The following is a 22,697-nucleotide window of genomic DNA, read 5'->3' on the forward strand; positions in this document are numbered from 1 at the left end:
TTTAAGATGGAAATAGTGTATTTAAACAGAAGTTACATTTTACATTACTGTATTGGAATACCTAATAAATGTCTTTGTAAAATGGAATAAAATAGCATAACAGTTGTCCAACTTGCATCTGATTTAAAAAATGAATCTACCACATAAAATACTAGCAAAATACTTCAAGGGCCAATGCTATTTTTTTACATATCACACAGCAATTTGAAAGTATGCTTCACTTTATACTCTTTTTTACATATTAATAATGACATTTTCCTCAACATCAATTTACTCACAGTTCCCATGTTAAAAATGTACCATTACCAACACTACAGAAATATACCTTTCATCATAAAAAAAACAAAAGCCAAGCATAAATCTGTAACACTTTACACAACTCCTCACCACTAAGTTGAGGTGATAGCTACCTGACATTCTTGGTGGATACAGCAAAACCACATTCTTTTCACATTTGAAAAACTAAAGAAATCAGAGGAGGTCCCTCCTCATGTACATTCTTTTCACTAATGCAAGAATTTGTCATAATTGTATCCAAATAAATGTAACTTCTGCAATATAAATCTTTAGTCCATTATACAAAATTGCAGTGCTTGAAACTAACAAACCTAAAACAACAGTACTGTTTATGTTAAAACAACAGGTTTTTTACCTTTTGAATAATTATAGAAAACATTATGGGTTACATTAATTTTATACTGTAACTTGTTACATACTTCGTAACCAGTATCTACGAGGTTTTGAATCTTGAACACAAAGATGCAACCACTTCAGTACTTCTGATACATGAGGTGCTGACAAGAGGAGAGCTAACAGGGAACCCCATTTCTATACCATCAGACTAAAGAGAAAAGCAGTTTGCTTTCTTCAAGCACACAGATAATCATAGAGGTATATACATATACTGTATACCCACAGCTATTGATGGTGTTCTGAAAATTCAATTCAGTTTCAGAATGGAGGTTACTAGTGTAGAATTCACTTCTACATATGTGAAAACTATACACCAAAAATGATAGGAGGAATTATTTCACAATGATAACCTTTAGATATGCTGTAGGTGGAAATGCATTCCACAAGTGCAATTTATTTGGTATTTTTAGGACACCTTAACATTGTTTGCCTTATATGAATAATTTGGAGAACTCCAAAACTGTGCCAACTAAATTAAGCTGTAAGTGCACTGATTATTAATACATATGTGCTTTAATATGCACCATATTCAGTTTAAAAACCTTCCATTTAGGTCATGTTTTAATTGTCAACATATTGCTCACATTTGCAAAGTACTTTGTCACTTGTCCAATTAAGTATTTTGGACATGTAGTTGAAGCTAATCTTCAAGTACTTTTTTTTATCATTATAGAAAAGTTTAACCAGACCATTGAGTTAACACTTTATTCTATTTAGGGCTGACCTGAAGGGTTTGTTTGTTTTGCCAAATAACCTCTCTTCATGCTTCTCATCATTCCATGGGCTGGCATTTTAGTTTTTTAACTTTTGTTTCTCATATTTAATCCTGTGTAACCCTTACTTTCCTAAGAAGTCAAAAACTGTGGCCATACCATAAAGCTTTGTTTTTTAATATAAACGACTGGTAATGCTGAAAACCTTTATATCATTTAGATCATCTAATACAGATGAGAGATTTCTAGTGTGTTACCTCTTCACAGTGAGTATTCTCACAATCCAAATGTATCCTGTCAGTAATTTTAAAATTCTCCACATACAGTCTTTTTGTAATTCATATACTTAACCTCATCAAATGCTTATGCATTCCTTTATGAAATGAAATTTTCATTTAGAGGTACAATTACAAGGCAGTCAGCCAGTGGTGTTGTGTGTGTAAAAGCCAATCAAAGGTTATTGCTTTTACTATGAGCTTGTAATATCAATAAAGGGTAATGGGAAGTACTGTATTCTTATAAGTGTTTCTAGAAAGCATTGTTCCGAAGCTTACAGCTGTCCCTTTGAAAGGATGACAGTATGCAATAGCCTTTCATTTAAATACACTGTATTCACAGAATGCAAAGAGTCTGAAGTGTTACATATAGCTTATTACAACCACTTCCTCACATAGGAACTGTTTCTCACCTGACAGTAATAAAAAATTCAGTCACAGTAATGGTCTGGAATGTCAGATTTATAATTCTCAAATCCCTTGACCATATGAAAAAATGTGATAAATACATTACAAATGCCAAACCTCAGAACACTGAAGGAGAATTTTACCCTGAGATCAAAATATCCAATCAACCAAGAAATGTCTTGGTAATTGTAAGACTCAAGCATACAAGTGGAAACCGACTCCGCTGCTGTGATTAAATACCTTTCTTATACAGTGTCCAATTTTCATATTCTATGAAAACAAACTGGGTAAACTGAGGAGAAAAATCCATTTTTTTTTTTATATTAACCTCATGATTAGGTCTTAAATGTACCACAGCAAATGGAGATAATGAAACTGCACTTCCTGACTGACACATCAAAATTGTATCCTCTCTATGCATGCCTTCATAGTCGTCTCTGTTTTATATACCAGTTTGTTTAATAGAACAGCTAGTTCTCATCAGTTTTTATTACTGATGGTCCCAGAGTGCCTATATCTAAAAGACTCATGGAAGACCGGAATACCTCATATATTACAAAAAAATTGAGGAGGATGCAGTGGTTACTGCCATGACATTTACAGTACATATACATACTGCAAATAGTCTGCACCCAATGCACACTGAGCTGCTGCAAACTAGTTAGTAAAGTATAAACTAAGAATCATGAAAAATGAATGGTAACACATTTCAAAAGCACACCTTGTCTTTGTAGGGGCTTTGCTAGTTCAGGATATTTGATTACCTGTTCCCTTGGCCTTTTCCCTTAATAATAAATTTCATCTCTCTATGAATACATGCGGGATGCAAAAATTCACACCCTCTTCTGTAAAGGATGCCAGTTACTTTATTCCTTGTTAGCACAGTGTAAGTGTAAGCAACAAAGTGCTAAGTTCTTCGCACCTCTTCAGCTCCAGGCTGCACTGCTTTCATCCATTTCACTTGGCAGCCTCAGTAGCCTCAAATTTTAACATCTTCTTCAATGAACAATTCTTATGTCCAACCATGTCAGTCTAAAAATGCAATTCAATGGTCTGATTAAAGAACTTTCAAAATAGCCATGCTTGCACATTACCCAGAGGAAAATGGTGTTTCTGAATGATCAAGTAGGGATCTTGGTTGAAAGGTTGAGACAAATGCCTCTGACCCCAAAACCTTGTCATTTTCATAAACTCAATGTAAAGATAAAAATCAAATGAGCTCAATAGAGCATACAAAAGCACCTATCATATAGCATTATTAAATTTCATTTCTGCTGGTATCACAAGGGATGTTTCCCACATATTTCATCTTTTGGAAAAATTCAAACCATGAAGCATTCTCCTCCTTAGTAACTCCATGTGGAATATAAAAATGCATACACACTCCCTGCTAAGACTAGTAAATCATAAGCACTGTACTTTACTATCAGTAACTCTCATACTGAATGCTAAAACAAATGAACACTGCTATCCCCTGGAATATAGTAAGGAAAGTATATTTCACATCCTAAAATAGTGTATTTTTCTCCATTAATAACCTTTTAATGGGGACAAGAATAAAAACTTTTCAACAAAGCTTTCAAACATAACCCTAGAAATTTCCATTAAAATTTGATATAAATTAACAACATTACACATCCTTAATAAAACATGAAAAAATATAGGTAAATTGTCCTGTAATGCTACAGAACGCATACACACTACTGTATTTTGTCACTATAAACAGTAACTTTAGGCATAAGTTGGGAAATATTAAAAAAAAATATATAAACATTGGGACATGTTATGCCAAGAACTAAAGGACCAATAATTTTCCTTACTTTTTTCAAGTGTTACCCAAAATATGGATCCTACAGATATTCATGCAATGATGCTTCCTGTACGGAGCTAAATGACATGTGAACTTATATGACAACATTGCTGTGAAGGCATTAATATTTCCCATACTATTGTAGGAGTATGGATTCATGCCATAAACCTTAATTTTAAAAACAGCTTATCAGAAACAGACTCTTCATAGGGACTGTTCTGCATATTTTTGACATACCAATGTACCATACTTAGAAATAAACAAAAGCAGATGTGGCCTAAAAACAACTAACCACATTGAGGCTTGGTTACCAATAACATCTCTAGTAAGAACTTTTGTTCATTACTATACAAAGATAAAATGCTGTATATGGAAATACAGTACCTTCAATACAGTGAACGATCTACTGAAACTTCCTGAGAAATGTAATGGTAAAATTGGGAGTGAAAACATTAAAAAATGCTTTGTCTTTAGTATCTATCACATATCTCAAGAAAATTGTGATGTACTCCTCTTTGAGGATACAATGTAGCTGCTGCTCATTAAGGTTTCCCTAAAATACAGTATTTAACATGGAACTAATTACCTTTAATTAAGATATCTATTACCTTTGGTTGAGAAAAGAAAAACTAAATGAATCCAGTATAAAGGACATTGTAAAATTGTGTAAAACATCTGGTGTGTTCCTTTTGTTTACATTATGGGGCACTTAATTTTCCTCTTTATCTGATGTATCAGAATTTTGCGTTTTTCCTTCCTTCTCCCCATTTTCTAGCTCTTGTAAATCAGGCTCAGGCTCTTCACTGCCTGCATTTTCGCTAGTTGTCTCAGACTCTATGACTTCTTTGCTTTCCTTTGGTTCTTCATCAGAATCCCTTTCTGACTCATTACTTGTGTGATTCCTTGCTACCTCCCCCTCACACTTAGTGTCGTTTCCTGATGCAGTATCTTCATCCCTTGAATGTGCATCAACAATAGGTTTTTCTTCAGTGTCAACACTGGAATTCTCCTTTTTCTTATTTGTCTCTTTATTATCTTTGCTTTGTGTAACATTCTTGGCACTATTTGGCTTTCCTTGGTTAGAATTTGGTGACTGTTTCTTTGGATTCTGATTTACTTTGTTACTTACAGTCTTTTTCTGTTGATTCTTTTTATTAATTTGTGGATACTTTTGGTAACCTGCTTTACCATAATAGGAAGCACCCTGCTTCATTTGCTGGGGACTTTTGTATTGTTTAAGCATATTTTGTTTTAACTGATTGTTAATTTTCTGTTTAACAGGATTATAATTTGATGCATGATTTGATGCTGGCTTAGGTAAGCCATACATTCTCCTATCATATGAAGAGTTTCCTTGTCCAGTGCTGCCTCCTGCATTGAAACTTCCCTGTAAAGTATATAAAGTTGTCATACAACTGAGAGAAATGTATATAAAGTTGCCATAGAACAGAGAGAAATGTCAACATATACAATTAAAAGTACTGTATACAAAACTTAGATTTCACTAAAATTACATGGTAGCTTGAAAAAACAAACTTCCTACTAAGCTGTGAATGAAGTAAAATTTTTGGATAATTTCTAAAGAAAACTATCAGATAGAGCACTCTGCATTATCACTAGGCTACATGTATCTAGGACATTTCCAAAACTTAAACAGTTTTAATATTAAGTGTCTAACAATGATAATGTTCTAACTATAAATTAATTTCCAACAATTTCACTCATAATGAAAATATAATAAAAGAATCTGAAATGAATGCTGGTGTCCCTCAAGGACCAGCCCTGAGTCCTTTGCTGTTTATCATAATAATGGAAGAAGCTCCAAAGAAGAGCACAATGGAGGCCACTGGGAGATGCTATATGAGGGTGGAACAATGTCAACAACAGAATCAGAGAAGAGGTTGTAGAAATCTTTAAAAGACGAAAAAGTAGAAATTAAAGGAGCAGACTGAAAATTAACATATGCAAAACAACACTTATGGTAAATGGAAGGGAAGCCAAGGTAAAAGTGCACTTGGGAAAGTGACTATGCAGATACTGTGGGATAGTTGTAAGGCTCAACTAAGTACTGTTATTTAGTGTAACAGATGATGTCGCTGGAGATGGTCAGGATTACAAACACAGAATAAGAGTTTCAGTGCCTGAAATATATAAGGACTAATAGAGAATAGATATAAAAGGAGCACCATGCAGTGGTGAAAGAGGAGGCAACAGAAGACACAACATTTCAGGAAGGAGGTACTGGGAGGCAGTTAGAAAAATTGAATATAAAAATAGCAACAACAGCCTAGATGATCTGGAGAGGCTGCTAGACTACTAGTAAATTAAAAATATTTTAAAAACAATCATAACAAAAAATTTATCAAGTGCATAAGGCCTGTACTATTCTATGCATCAGAGACATAGACACTAACAAAGAAAATGGAAATTTTTAAAAGGGTGACTACTGAATACTAAGACATATGGCTAGGATGATCAACTGTCCAGCATCTACAAAATATATCTCAAGTAATCAGATAATCAGGACATAATGAGAAAAGATGAAGAACAGTTGTCAGATATTTAATAGATAAGGAAAAGGAGGGCTGAGAAATCGTGGAAAAATAGCATATGTGAAGATCCAACCATACTGGAATTCAAATGGCAAGGGCACAGGACAGACTCATCTAACCTTATACAGGAAAAACCTGTTATATCTATGTTACAATGTCTATATAGTATAGCATTATCTTTTCCGTTAATAACAAGAATATAGATGATGAATGTCTATCCCACTATCAACGAATTTCCTCATATGAGGATGTGGAGTATTAGGCACTTTACTGACAGATACTACCATTTTAACAAAAGATATTGCAGCTTCTGCTCCACAGGATTCATGGGATTATATCAATCTGGCTCACCACTACTCAAGTCAAAGATAACCAAATCTAACACGCCAAGCTATAAATTTCAATATACAGAACAGATCCAAAGAGATGCATCAGCAGCACATCCAAAAAGAAACATCTGAGCATGAGTAGAATGAAGGGGTAAGACTTTAAAGATGTAAAAATAAGGGACAGGCTTAACTTGCATATGCCATAGTCCTTGTCATGTGGTCCAAAGCCCACGTAGCCCATACGCGCTGTCATGAGGTCCAAAGTCCATACATCCCATAGTCCCTATTATAGGATCAGAGTCCAAATATCTCACAGTCCCATGTGTGCCTAGGTCAGCTATCCCATGACCTTTGTCATAGGGTCCAAAGTCTATGCCAAAATAATTTTTAATATATTGTTACTCAAACCGAATCAAACAAGAACCATGTGCAATGTCTATTGTTACACCCAGTGAGCCTTTGCCTGAGGAACATTTAAAAACCAACAATTACTTTCTTAACCCCTGGACAGAGAGTTAGTAACATAAAAGGGAAAAGTAAAAATATTTTGGTATACATTATCAGTGAAACTAGTACGTCAAAAAATCCCTAGACTTAATCCTGTTTAGCAGGAAAAGTAATTTACCTCTGAAATGGTGAAATTCTAATTTCTGACATATGCTTACCTGGTGCATGCCATATCTTCCACCGTGAGAGTTATTTTCTTCCCTCCCTTGTAGCATTGCCAGTTCTCTTCTCATTTCCATATTCTCTCTCTCCAGCCGCCTTACAATATCTTGATACTTGACGTTACCTGTGCCTGAAGGTGATGGTATCAAGGGTTTATACCCATCTCCTTCCTGCATTCTTGAATACTGATAATGACACCTGGCATTTTCTTCAGCTAAACTATTCAGTTTCAACCTTAAATCTGTGACTTCATATTTATCAGTGTTCCTGAGTAAACCTGCATCAGCTTTCATTAAATTATATATTCCTTTTATAATGCGATCAGTTTCAGTGCTCATAAACTCTTGTTGATCATATTCTAATGTACCACCAGCTTGTTCATTGTACCAATTAGGTCTTTTACCATAATCAATTCCATAAGCCTCATCAGTAACTGGAGCATACCTATCTTGCCTGTGAGTATCTCTAAAAGATGAAGACACATAACCAACAGGTTCTCTGTGTCGTGAAGATGTGTCATAGGCACTTTTATGACGTCCATGGTAACGTTCAGGAGAACCAAGGACAGCTTCAAATTTTTCCATCATAATATCTATAATGGCTTCTGAGAATTCTTGTCTGCTTACATGAAGCAGTGGGCAGGACATCCATTCACAACATCCTTGCAGGTATTCCTGAAGAACAATGTACAGTACAGGTTCAGCAGGAAAATATAAGAAAAATTAAGACAAATCTCAAGGCTTTACATCAAGATAGGAAATTATAAAATATGGATGCTGTCATTGGAAATTATAAAATAAGGATGCTGTCATCCCCCACTGTTCAATATAAGCTGAGTGTAGAAACTTGTAAATAAAGCTTCCTCATTAATTCTGACAATAAAAAAGGCAATTGTGATTAGCATAAAAATTACTAAAAGCCTCACTTCTGGTCTGAGAGGAAACACTTCAAGTTCCTTTTGATCTGTCAATGGCACTGATTTTTCCAAAATGGAGTTGGCTTTTAAGCCCCACAAAAAATTACTGTAATTCCTAGTACCTTGCAAGTTGGTGTGACTCCATCTAAGGTGACATCTTGCAACAAGGCCTTACACATTGCCTGTTCTAACAAATGTGGGCCTATCCTGCCTGTAGTTCGAAATGTTTGCTTTTCTTCCTCTGTTATGTGTAAGAATCTGTAAATACAAGCCACTTATTAACAATAAAGTTTACAAAATAGATCTATGCTGATGATTAATGGGGTTAGTCTCAAGCATTAGAATTTAGTATATTTCTATTCTTTACAAAATAATACATTTCAGCTTGGAAACAAAAAAGGTTGATAGCAATGATGAGTCAACTTTTTTTCTTTCTTTCTCTACATGAATCTTTGTTAAGATCAAATTAGAAGAGAATGTTTAATTATATGGATATTAAATTAAGAGAGGTAGTGTAAGCAGTACCCAAAGGGGCAAGATTATGAGAAAGGTATCAATAATCCATGAGTTAACCAAAAGTGGCCAGTTCCAATACATATAGTATTGATAAAATTTGAATGCAACTACAATTTAAGCGTTTTGTTGAAAGAGGAGATAGATTATGAAAACTACACCTCAAAAATTTATCGCTGCTTCCAAAACATCCTCTGGAAAAATTACAGGACAGAGGAACTGTTCAGTGGTATCTAGGTATGCCATCACTTACTACAGTCAGACAATTAGACCACATGGTCTGCAGAACTGGGGTTCAACATACATCCAAATATGAACTTTCTAGATTTTCAAGCTTGCGGTATTAATTATTGCCATAGTTACTCCAAAACCTATAGCTAAATTCCAGTTAATTCCAACATCATTAAATACACTGCCTACTATAATTCTCAAGCCAATCCTGGTAAAGTAGTCACACTAAATGTTGAGATCCATTATATATTTTGTCATTTTCAAATTAAAGTGGTGTTTCATACAGCACTGAAAAAGGTAATTATAGCTAGTGATGCAAATAACACGAGACTACATAAAGTAACAAAATGAAAGCCCCAAATATTCTTTTCATGCATAAAAAACCCACACAATATATAGGCCTGCACCTATTGGTTTTAATAGCAAAGTCTGGGCATTCCCTATAAATTAAGCTTGTTGTCCTACAGTGCTGTAATGTTTACCTGGATTTTCAATTAAGAGATACCATTACATACATAAATTAGGAATACAGTGAACATTATTCAAGCAGGAAAAAGAGCCATCATCAGTGTGATTTTAGGGTTAGCCATCATCAGTGTGATTTTAGGGTTAGCCATCATCAGTGTGATTTTAGGGTTAGCCATCATCAGTGTGATTTTAGGGTTTATCATCAGTGCAATCAAGGGTTATACCCTCCTTGCAATCAACAGTACCCTCCTTTGTCTGATTATCTCTGCTGCTATTTGTAAGTGCTGGCTCATAACAGGCACCATGTTTTACTAAGCTAGCCCTGCATTGAGTACTTCAGTGATAACTACATGTATACTGCCATCTCTCCATCAGTATGCCCGTTAACCTTACTTTGTCATCACAGCTCTGCATGGTTGGTGCAATTTCAGTCAAACTTGGTATGATTGATGATGATGATGATGATATGATGATGATGTTGTTTTGTTGTTGTTGTTGTAAGGACCTTGCCAGAGGGCTTAATCATAGGTTGGATACCATAAATTTGTACACCTCCTACACCACAACATAAACTTAAGCCATAACTATGGAACCAAACTATTTAGCATAGCATACATACTCCACTAATGACGCCCTTTCAGATGGCACCAAGGTTTGTGACCTCGAGTGTGATTTCAAGGTTTCAAACATCAAGTCCGGATAAAATTGCTGGCATGATCTGCCTCAGCAAGAGCCATAATACAGTTAGTGCCTTCTTCAACATTTCACCAATCAGAAGGCTCTAAGAGAGAAACTGGTCGGGAGTTCAAAAAATATTGAATTTTTTTTCCATAACTAGTATTGTATAATTTTACTCAGTACTGCAAAAACTGTTTACCGCTACTCAGTGTACAGTATATGCCTATTTCACAAAGGCCCTTAGAATGTACAAATGAATCATAAAATTTAGACAAAAGCCAAGCACTAAGGTACTTTCAGCCTCCAGTGCTTGAGACAGTGAAAAGAGGGAGTTGAGTGGTTGGACAGCACAACAAAGAAATGCAATGAATAAGTGAGAGGGATCTAAGAATTAAACTTGGATGAAAAAACCCACATCTGCAATATAAAGTAACAGTTAAAGGTTGGAGAGAAGAAAAAAAGCAACTGAGAATGGATATAAAGTAAAAGGCTAAAAAGTGGGTGCAGCTAGGGGCTGAAGGGACACTGCAAACACCCTTCAGTAATGCCTGCAGTCCACTGCATAAAGTGTACTGACAGTACTAGCCCCCTACAGGACAGAGGCCCTTTACGCCATGTGGCAATGAAAGCAATGATGATGATGACGACGACAATTTAGTATGTATAACTTCTATTCCTTCTTTTTTATTCCCTCTGCTGTTTTTGCACATGGGTATTCTATTCTATAAAAGCTTCCTATGCATGTTCACTGGTCTTTAGTTTGTTCAATCAGAATGTATGCTGAGAGATCCCCTTTAAAATTCTACTGATAAAGATAATTATTGGTACCAACAACAGATTACTGTATTGCTATCTGCAATGCAAGGAAGGTTAAACAAATGCATTCATATGTTTGTCAAACTTCAGGTCATCCAAAAAATATATATTATGGGAAGAAATCTCAGACCACTGAAAACAAATGACTGTATGTAAATACGGAGCTTGCCAAATGTAAAAATATTCGAAACAATTCTTGAAAATTCATAATTTTTCCTCAATTCATAAATATTTATCTCAAATATCATTCATCCTTACCCAACTCTGATTTTGAATCTGAACTTCAAAAAGGAACTTTCCATTAAGTTAAGTCTTCTAAAAGAATTTTTCAAGAAAATTATTACATATGAGCTATGGCACTGTTTAAACTGGCAAGAAGCATAAAAGTGCATTACACTTTTCATTTGATAGTTGGCTAGTTGTAATCTAAACAACAAAAACACATTGGTTATCTATTTTCAAATCTGTATTCATTACTTTTTTTCTTTATTAAAAATAGTCTTAACCCTGTTATTCTTTAGACAACAATACAAAACTTTATGATAATATACTCTAAAGCAATAGTCACTTATAAGGACTCTTAAAATAGGATCCAAAACATTTATGGGCACTGTTTAAGATTAAGTCTGGACATATTGAAAACTGCATGAAATTTACATTTTTTGTAAAATTGGAGCAATTCTGTAACATTCAAAACTTTTTGAGAGTTATCAGTGACCATGCTGAACAACTAAACTTACAGTTAAAATTAAAAGGAATAGTATCACAATCATTACAAATTGTGAGACAATTCAAGATTCTACTAACATACCTGCATTCTTTATTTTTACACTGTCCATTAGGAAAGTACAGGCAGAATGTGAGCCAATCGTGTCGCTGCTTTTTTTCGGGTTTAGGCTTCTGGTGGAGGAATGGGCATTCAGATCCCCTTTTACATTTATTTTGCAAGAAATACTTGCAAATGTCTGTCCCCTTTTCTTGCTGCTTGGGCGGATGACGAAATCGACATTCTTTTCCATACGGACAGGAATCCTTCAGATAATTCTTACATATTGTTTTCTTTAGCTCTTGAAAGTCATTTGACTTTTTGGTCTGCATTTCTGTGTCTGGAAAGAATATTTTCAACATGAAAAAGATTAACTGTGTGGTATATTAATTAAATATGACATCTACATCTAACTGTATCTATGTATCTATCTATCTATCTATCTATCTATCTATATATATCTATCTATATATATATATATATATAATTTTTTTTTAAACATTACTCAATACTACCCTTGCCACTGTATTACATTTGGCTGCTTACATGTGGCTAAAGTGATTGATATACATACAACTATAATTTAGATTTTTTCATTATTACTGAGCCTGCACATAACACAATGTGTACATGTGCCATGGCAAATATCAAAACTGCAAGCAATTTTAACTAAAAACTGATTTGAAAAGAATAAACAAATGTAACTTAAAAGTAATCTGGGAAGTATAAACTTTAGGTAAATTAATCTTCTAAATATTAAAAAAAGATTAAAATGATTTTATATCTTTCACGAATGCAAGCCAGTATTAATTTTAACTTAGGATACTACTATCTGATCAAGAACTAATCTCTTCTTGCTACAGCAATGATCAACCAGTCTCAAAAAATTTTTTGGGCTAGGACAGAATCTGCCCCATACATCTAAGCCACCTTGTACACATATTCCTCTACATTTTTTAATTATTTTGACTTTCAGGCTTAGGAGAAATATGTAAAATTTTCAAAATAATTTGTATTTTTCCTATGTACACAAACCTGTATTTGTACGGGAGTACTGTTCATTAACAGCTGGTTTGGTTACTGAAGCTTTGTAACAAGGTAGTTAACTATCAGCAGGTAGATGGGTGGGGGTGGTTAGGGAAACTCACTTGACTGTCAATTCTACTTTCTTCAGCTACAAGGACAAACACTGGGTGGTAAAAGATAGGAATTAAGTTTGAGTGCTTGGATTTGTATGCTTCAGAAAACTACAAATTACTTTGAAAATTTTATGTGTTCCTACAGGAATACACAGCCTCATTTACTAACGACAGAATTACTCCTTTAGTGGTTGGTTTTGCTTCTTGGATTGTGTGCCACTGTTCTGAAAACAGAATAACATACAAGACTAAAAATCTGCTACATCCTGAACAGTTTGAGCTAACACCTAAATACTGAAGGGACAGTTAAACACAGGTGGGTGTTTAACCTGCAAATATCCAATTCCTGGTCAAGTGAAGGCTAACTCGTGTGACCTCACATATAGGCTTGTATGACCTGTTTCACACATGGTTTGATATATCAAACAATACTCTAAGAAGATTCAGGGGACATCTGTCTTAACCATTAAAAGAACAGGATATTAAGGTAGCAGGCAGCAACATCATCCAAGGATGAATGATATGCTCTACAACTCACTCCCCCTGGTTATAAAGGACAGAGATAATACATGGTTACTCCCAGGTCCTCAGACAGCTGTCTGTTCATGCACCTCACCTTCATCCACCTAAGCAGCAAGATCACAGGATGGAAAATCCAAAGCTAGGAATGACATGGATGGGGAAGAGACCTGCCACCCAAAGCATCTCTTTACCATTGTAAGCCCATCGATGAACCTTAGGTAGTTGTAAACATACCCAAAATGAGCTAAGAAAGATTTTCAGTGGTTGGACAACCACTATACAGCCCAGAAAGTGTCCAGGGCCTGGCCTATACACATATTCATGTACAAAGTCAGGCTCCTACTCTCAATGCCTATAAACAAATTTCTACCTGAATAGGGCTGGCTGTACAGTAATTCTGAACCTAACATACTAAACAAGAACACTCCATATCTTTTCCCATGCTAGGAGACTGGAGAGTGTTCAAAGGACAAAGGGGCGGAAGGGGAGACACCAATTTTGCCTTCTAGACGGCCAGTGCACATGGGAGGAAATGGTATGAGTAATGCAATCTGACTAATGTGCCACACATACAGATCCAGTCATTCTTAGCCAAATTCCCCCTAAAGGAGAAAAGGGTTCAACCATCTCATGATGAGGCAACTGAATCCCACTTCGTGGGATGGAGGAGAGGTAGTAGTTGTTACTGGAAGGATTAAGAAAAATGAACAACAAATCATCTAATTCAGAAGATGAACTAAGGTGCTGAGGCAGTAATTACTAAAGTATACCTCATGAGAAATCCCAAAATTCTACAATTTTTGGATTTCACACACATCTCTCTCTTCCCGAGTGTGAATGGAAGAAAAATTACACTTCAAGCTGATACAGTCATGTGAACTAGCACGACTCTTCTAGCAGAACACCTAACTAGAAAGATAAATCTTCAAAAGAGGAGCCATTGCCGTGCAAAGCAACATGGAAATCTTTCCTGGTCACCTCACAGATGACCGGAAGGCTTAAGCTTCTCCAAACAAGGCGACCCATTACCTGTCACTGAACCAAAAATTGCTGTATCCTCAGGACCTCAAACAGGAGCAGGGAGTGAGGCTATCAGTGAAGAGGGATGTTGAGAATGAGCTCTATCTTCCCACAGGTAATGGAGGTAAGGGTGGCACTGTGCCCTTGCATTTACTCCCACAATTTATCCTATTAACAATTCTCTGGCAAACATCTCTGAAGACGCCCCAACTTAAATCCTTTTAAGTGGCAAAGCCTCATGAGGACCCGTCCAAGGCCAATTCTACGAAAGAAAAAAGAAACTGTTTGAAGGCTTAAGATTCCTCCTCAGGAGGAGGAATCAAAGCCTGACTTGTGGAAGAACTGGTTATGTCAGAAGTAGGCTTAGGGGTGGTAATCTCCATCCTCCTCCACTTTGAGTATTACTATCCTATTCCTCCTACCCTACTCCAAAACTTCTCAGGTAAAACTTGCTATGTAGGAATAATGATTGGTTAGAGAAGTCTTTATATTCTCAGAGGACAAGACCACCAGTTTCTTGACAAAAGCTCTGATGAATTTAAAACCAACTGGAAACTGAAGAGACAATGACATGAACACCTCCATGAAGTGTTTTAAGGCTGAATCACTTTTATCAAAATTAAAATGAACCCTAATGTCTCAAGTGTCTCACGAAGTCACTGTGACTCCCCTGGAATCAAGAAAGATTGGAAAGGTTTCTCTACATTAGAAGGCCTGTATATAAAGGAAATTATTTCACTCAGATCTTAACATTCTAATACAATCACATCCCATGAAGGGAGCCATAAGTACAGAAATCCTACGAAATTGCAGGAAAAATTAAGTTGATAACCTGTTCAGTGACCAACCAAAATACAAGAGACCTGATCAGATATAGGTCTGACTATGGTCAGCACCTATTCAGGAGTCAGAATGGTAACAGGCAGTTAATAAAGCAGGCTGGAACTGAGAATCCAAAAAGGGCAAGTACCTGACAGTATATGTACTGTACATGCAGCCTGTATACAATGCAGGACCATGGGTGAGTTTGACATGAAGAGCCCCAGACACAAGTGGTATACATATATCACTAAAAAACATTTTTTCTGTAAGGCTGTATTACCAAGAAAGTCTGTAGACCGCGATCCCCTTGGTCTGGGACTATTTGTAAGTAACAAGAACACTCAGAAGGTGATTTACCTAAGAAGGTCTCGGGATCACGCATCTTGCAAGCCTGCCCCATGCTAACAAGAGCTGCTGCCTGTATGCTGCCAACTAAATTGTGACTGATCATAACTGAGCATGTACACCAGCTCTGCAATGGAACACTGTGAGGATGAGAGCTGGTGGTCTGCTATCCAACTCTGCTTTCATGCCAACAGTATCTTTATATGAACTGCTGAATAGTCCAGATATTCATTCACATTCCCTTATATAACAATTAGCCTCCCCTGTTATCAACCACTTTTGTCACTTATTCTCTAAATTTGGAATACCAGATCATGGATCAGCATTTGAGTCAGATGAACTTTAGTCATTTCTGCATTTTAAGGTCTTGCACGACAACTGCTCACAACCTTCAATTTTATGGGCAAGCAGAGCATTATAATGAGAATCTGGCAAGGGCAAGCAGAGCATTACTATGACAATCTGGCAAATTATTCACTTAGCAAAATCTCTTAGCAATCAATGGTAAGCTGTCCTAGTTGAATCTTCACTGAATCTGATCATTGCATTTAACAGACAAACAAGACTGCATGAAAGGCTGTTAACTTTCAGGAAAACTGGCTTCAGCGCATATCAGTCCACCGTGGCAGACTGAAGTTACATACAGGCGTTTCTTAAACGCCATGTGTTTAATAATAAATATGAACCTCTCGTTGTGAAATAATCCCTTCTGGAAACTGATAAATGCCTCTTGTAACTAACCTAAGTACCAGGATTGAGATAAAAGGAACTAATGTTTGCCTTACAGCTGTGTACCTCCCACCCTTAGAATAAGGAATATGCTGTGTGCAACGGCATGAAGGAGACTGCTGGTAGTATTCTTGCCAGTTAAGACCTGGAATGCATGGTTAAGTTGAACACAGGTATCTATAATTAACTTTATAATTTATGGCACTCTAGGTCAGGTAAGGCCCAGGTATCCTAGGTTAGGTTAAGGATGCATCCCTATATTTTACTGTGTGATGTACAGTGCCGTGGCAGGTTAGGTGGGTGGTCCCAGTCAGCTAAATACCAGGCACCTTAGGACTGGTTAGGGAGGGTAAGGGTAGGATACATCTTTTTAACTGGCCTTGTAACATTTTTGTCCTTTATAATGTGTTTTGTGAATGATACATAAACCATGTATGTTTTAAATGCTTTTACATAAACCTTGTATTATTACTTTTACATAATCATGTATTATTTACTACTTTTACAGGCATAAACCAAGTATCTTTTTACTGTTTTAACAAACATAAACCATGTATTTTTCTCAATACTTTTGCAAACATAAACCACGTATTTTTGTCACTGCTTACCCTGTGGCTCAAGCATTTTTAATAATTCACGTTGGTGCAATCCCCATCCCAAAGCCCCAGTTTCCCACTGGGGTTTCCTGAAAATTATTATAGCCTAGCCTATAGCAAGGGGAGGGGGGGAGGTGGGGCACCAAAATCTAATGGTTAGTAGGCTAGTATATTACACACGAGAAAAGCATTGTGAAAAGTATGTGGTTCATGCATTCGGTACAATATTAGTCAATAGGGCCTAGTATATGAAATTATGACCATCTAGACCAGCCCAGCTCAACATAGGACTGTCTGGAGACTGAAGATAAGGCAGCCTGAAGGTAGTAGCCATGTGAGGCAATAAATCAACGAAATGGTCCTTTTTAACCAAGCCACTTTAAATCACAAGCTGTGTTAAGGAATAGGGAAAAATAATTAATAAGCCGTGGAGATTTAGCTTAAGGTACACTGACCCTATGCTTATGTTTTGACATAGCCCGAAATCATGCCCTGCCCCTCCAAGCACGGCAAGCACTCGAACAGATTTGCAGCTTTAGCAAGTTCAAAATACAAGTTGACCCGTACTCACGTGACAGAACTTGCTGTCGTTAGGAAACTCACGAAAGGAACTTGACAGATTTAGACGGCAACTAGAGTTTTACGGTGCATTCGTGCAACCTTACGTTTCTGGGGGATGGGGATGGGCGGCGGGGGAGGGGTGTTAACAGCCGGAGGAGAATGTCCCTGGTGGTTACGGATTTGCTTGAGATGTTGCACAAACTTCTCTGCTCTTGCCAGAGTAATAGTTCTTTTTAAGCGAGCAATACTCGAGATGATAATCGTGTAATGCAACAGAACAGCAGAGAGGCAATACCAAGCTCTCAGTCAGTAAAATTTTTGTTAAATGCGCCCATCCAAGAGATTACGTTAGGATCTGCGTAACAAGGTGATTTGCAATGGGGCTGGAAAAAGAAAATCCCCATTAATGAGAAAAATTAGCTAGGTAAAAGAAGTTTTATCTTCTGTCATTATAGATATTACTCACAGTATGTAGAGATCAATGTATATGGATCAGTGAAGAAACGTGTGCATCAGTTAATGAATAGTTTTCCCTTCATGAGAGCTGAGGAAAAAGTAAAAATAAAACAGTACTTTGCATTTGTATATTGTTACCTATATTGAACTATTGTTATAGTCATAAACTTGTCCCTAGAAGCTTTCATCAGAATAGAATCTCAGTAACACAAAGGGTGAAGATGAAAATAAAGTATTTAACAAATAAATGAAAGTAAACAGTAATAAGGTAGGATACTGCGTTACAGTCAAAAGCTAGAAACTCAATCATGGTACATAAGTTATGGGTTTTAGAACAATGGTTATAAAGTTACCATTTTCCCTAAGACAAACAAATGTGAACTAAGATGACCAATCCTAAAATAGTATCCTGAGAACGGCAGAAAAAACTTACCAAAAACTTAATATGAATGAATAGTCCCATCAACTGAGAATGGCAGAAGCAGTATGTTACCAAAAACTTAATATTATGAATAGTCCCATCAACTGAGAATGGCAGAAGCAGCAAGATCATATTCCTATGAACGAGGAGGGTTCTAGTATACGATTAATGTTCCTGCCTCCGTGATATACCATGTGCTGTAGTGGGGTAGGACTTGTCTGTGAAGTGCTCTGTGTAAAAGTGCCTGACTTGGGCGATGTTCAAAGTGAATGCGAAGAAGAGGAAGGAAAAAGAGAAAATAAATACTGTAGAAATAAATCAAGTAAAGGGAAGCTCAAACTATCATACGAACATTATCTCATAATTATCGAAGTAGCACGTAAAGATGGAACTCTAAAGAATTCTTTATAATTATCGAAGTAGCACGTAAAGATGGAACTCTAAAGAATTCTTTAAATACTGGAGAAGGATGAGTCAACCCATATCGAGAGGAGTCAGCAACCTGCGGACATTGCTCTGGAGAAGTTGATGATGAAGGAACTTGCTGTGAAATGTGTGACACATGGTTTCATTATTAATGCTCAAGTATTGAGGTCAGATATACATCCATACTTCTTAGTGAACATATTGTACACCTGTAATAATTGCAAGAGGCCTAAACAAAGAATACACAAAAAACTCTTTGAAGATGAACTTGAAGAAATAAAAGAAAACAGACATTAACAAAGTTGATTCAGGATTCGGCTCAGAAAACTAGTGACGTAATGTTCAACATAGTTGAAATCCAAAACAAACTTGACAATGTTGATTAAGATGTAAACTGTAAAGACTATGACAAACATGGACAAAACTTATGCTGAATTACTAAAGACAAAAAAAGTGCTTCTGATCAAATCTACAAAAGAAGCAGCAAAATGAAAATCAGACAAATTTTGAGTAAAATGAAAACAGACAGGTTGAAACATTATGAGATGGATACTTATTTGTAAGCAGCCAGAAAAACAGGTTGAAAAGGCCTAAAAGGGGAAGGTGATGAAAATCTAAGCTTCTTAGACCAATAGATTTCGTACTTATCAAAGGAAAAACTTACAAAAATCCCTGGGGACTATAAAGTTTTGGGATTAGTTGCACCTATCAGAACAAACATGGAAACACTTGAAAATCTCAACATTATCTGATGAGACCAGAAAAAACCACTCAACAGAGACTACATTCGTGCAATTATAAATGAATAGTAGATTAATAGCAAATACAAAATGTTCACAAACAAACATGGAAATACTTGTAGACCTGAGAACAAGGATCTATAACTGATGATCTCCGCCAGCCAATGAAGAATAAAAATTTATTTCTGGTGATAGAAATGCATTTCTCGCTATAATAAATGAAAGGAATTTATTTTAGTGATAGAAATGCATTTCTCAAAATGTTGGATTCCACAATAAGCTGTAGGTCCCGTTGCTAGGTAACCAGTTGGTGCAGCGTAAAATAAATCTAATCCTTCGGGCCAGCCCTTGAGACTGTTAACAGCTCAGTGGTCTGGTTAAACTAAGAACAGTAGGCATCGAAGATGACGTACACAGATGGTACAAAAGCTACATAGAAAATTAGAAGGTTACAGTGGTTACATTAAATGTAAAATCAGAAAAGAAAAGCCTAACAAAAGGAGTGCCCCAAGGCAGCATTCTGGTTCCACTGCTATTTGGCATTTACACAATTGAATTATCTAGAATTCTAAATAAGCACAATGTTAAGTATAAACTGTATTTTGATGATACCCAGTTTTATTTTCCTGTCGGAACGGTAGAAGACGGCATTAGTAAAATTGATGAAATAATGAAAGATATAAAAAAATGGATGTCGGCGAAGAAATTGAGACATAATGAAGACAAAACTGGGTGTATGCTATTTGGATCTGACAGTGCACTATGAAAATATGAACACTTCAAAAGAATAACTATTGGTTCGTCACCAATAAATATCAATAAATATTGTAGCAGCAGCGAGGAACTTAGGAGTATTTATTGATAAATTGTCGATGAAGAACAATACATTGCATTTATTAGAAAATACCTAAACGAAGATACCCTGAAAACAGCAATTTGAAACCAAATACTTTCGAGGAGTACAAAATAGAGCCGCCAGGGTAATAAAAGGACTACGTTTCCGTGCTAGAATAACCCCAGCACTAATTGAGCTACATTGACTCCCAGTAAAAGGTAGAATAGAATATAGAATACTACTTACAGTCTTTAAAGCACTAAAATATGATAAACTGAGAAACTGCTTAAGCTTCTTTAGATCCGAAATGAATATTGTAATCAGACATGCAAGTGAAGCATATACTGTAGGCTATTGAACCTCGAACAAATTGTAAGTCAGGCGAGAGAGCATTTGTACACTGTGCACCAAGACTATACAACAAAATACCGCCTGAACTGAAGAGCATACAAGAAGAATGCAAATTTAGAAAGGAACTAAAGACTCTCCTATTCTGTAGGAGCTACGATACTGACGAGAAAACACTGAAAGACAATTATAAAATATAAGAAGCACCTCATTTTGAAAACGTACAAGGGCCCGCCAGAGAGGGAATTATCCCCGTGGAGGGCTGTACATAAAACCAAACAAAGTGAAGTGCCAATGAAACTTGACGCAAACGTCCACAGTAGATGTAAATGACGCACCCAACTCGTAAATTCAGAAATCATAAAATTCCTGTAAAAAGAAGAATTCCAAGGGCAGAGACGCGAAGGATCAACTCGTCAAATTAATTGTCTCGAAAAGGAGGCCGGGTTCTTTCTGATGCTCTCTATTCGAGATTTCAACGAGTAAAGCCCTTATCACGACATGGTGTCAAGGGAAAAATGAAACTTTGTAAAAAGTTCTCGAGATTACGACCTCAAATCGATCTTGATTCGCTAATAAAATTAACTATTGATTAACAGCATTTTTTCGAGAACGAAGACGAATTTACCTTCATAAGCAGTATCATTGTCAAAGGCAAAGATAACCTTATCTGTAAGCCTGTATTCTTGCATGTGACAGGCTGTACACTGGAGGCAGAGAAAACGGTAAATAACATAATAAGGAGTAGGATAAAGGAATAATTGAAAGATATTTTAGTATACTTATTTAATGAAACATACTTTGTCAAAATCACAGTTTCTCTATATTGAATGGAAATAAAATTCTAGAATTTAAATACAAAAATATGAATATGCTCTATTAAAAAAACTCAAAATTATTTTTCTTGAGTGAAATTAAAATAAAACTGTTAAAAAATCACCGAGAAAGAAAATTAATTACTCCAATACAAAAATATATCAATGATGATTCAAACACAAAACATATCAATGAGAGAGAGAGGTATGACTTTGTTCATCCTGATCTTCTCTTACGTTTTTGTACAATATTACGTTTTTGTTTAATATTACGTTTTTATACAATAGTGAACTATTTCTAACTCGTGCTATCATGTCACTTGACGGTCTAAAATTAATACAGGATTCTTGTCTTTTGACACATTTTGCAGTTAAAAAGCACCATTAACAGTATCAGTATTCAGTCTGTGTCTTACTTTAGTTTTATAAAGATTTATCTTGCTAAAAACTCTTTCACATTCAGCATTTGAGTGAGGTAAACTTAAAATATTGAGAGCAAAAATTTGCAAGGTCAGAAAAGTCATCTTCCTATCTCTTCAAAATCTCAGCCCAGAACTTATCACCTAAGATCTTATCATCAGTGACAAATGAACTTTTAAATACTGGAAGAAGTCTCCATTGGTCATCTATTCTTTGCATCAGTGACTTATCATCTAGTGACAAAATTGAAGGACATTCGGAAATGATAGGGTATAATGAAGGAGTCGTCTCTCTAAATGTATTGGACAGTGCATTTTCAGGCGTAAACCAGCTCAACTTGGAGATCACTTTGTCACTAAAATCATACATTTTCTTTATTTCTAAACAAACTACTCTCAAGAAGTCTCTACATCGTTTATCAAAATCTTCCAAGTCACAACTCTTTTTCCCTTGAATCTAACCTGTCAATCTCGTTACCTACTCCCACACCAAGGTACATTTCAGTATTCTTAAGATATTTTTCTTGTTTACATGGATCTACCGTTTCAAGACTGGTTTTTACCTTGTACTTTCTTTCCATAAATGAAAAAAATAATTCCTTATATAGCAATGAAAATTTTTCATGTAGTGCCGTAATAACTATTTTGTCTGGCTGAAAAAAGGCA

General features: G+C 35.9%; 1 protein-coding gene across 1 annotated transcript; it reads right to left on the reverse strand.

Annotated features, from left to right (window-relative positions):
- On the reverse strand, positions 1-17,865 carry LOC136826943 (surface protein P113-like). Its single transcript, XM_067084534.1, has 5 exons — positions 17,676-17,865; positions 11,883-12,177; positions 8,488-8,623; positions 7,446-8,123; positions 1-5,286 (listed from the first exon to the last, which is right to left on the reverse strand). Exons 2-5 carry the CDS (start codon positions 12,167-12,169, stop codon positions 4,609-4,611), a joined length of 1,779 nt encoding a protein of 592 aa, XP_066940635.1. The 5' UTR covers positions 12,170-12,177; positions 17,676-17,865; the 3' UTR covers positions 1-4,608.
- Positions 17,866-22,697: the final 4,832 nt, after the last annotated feature.

This window comes from Macrobrachium rosenbergii, chromosome 41 (assembly GCF_040412425.1).
Source record: "Macrobrachium rosenbergii isolate ZJJX-2024 chromosome 41, ASM4041242v1, whole genome shotgun sequence".
In the NCBI taxonomy this organism is placed as follows: domain Eukaryota; kingdom Metazoa; phylum Arthropoda; class Malacostraca; order Decapoda; family Palaemonidae; genus Macrobrachium; species Macrobrachium rosenbergii.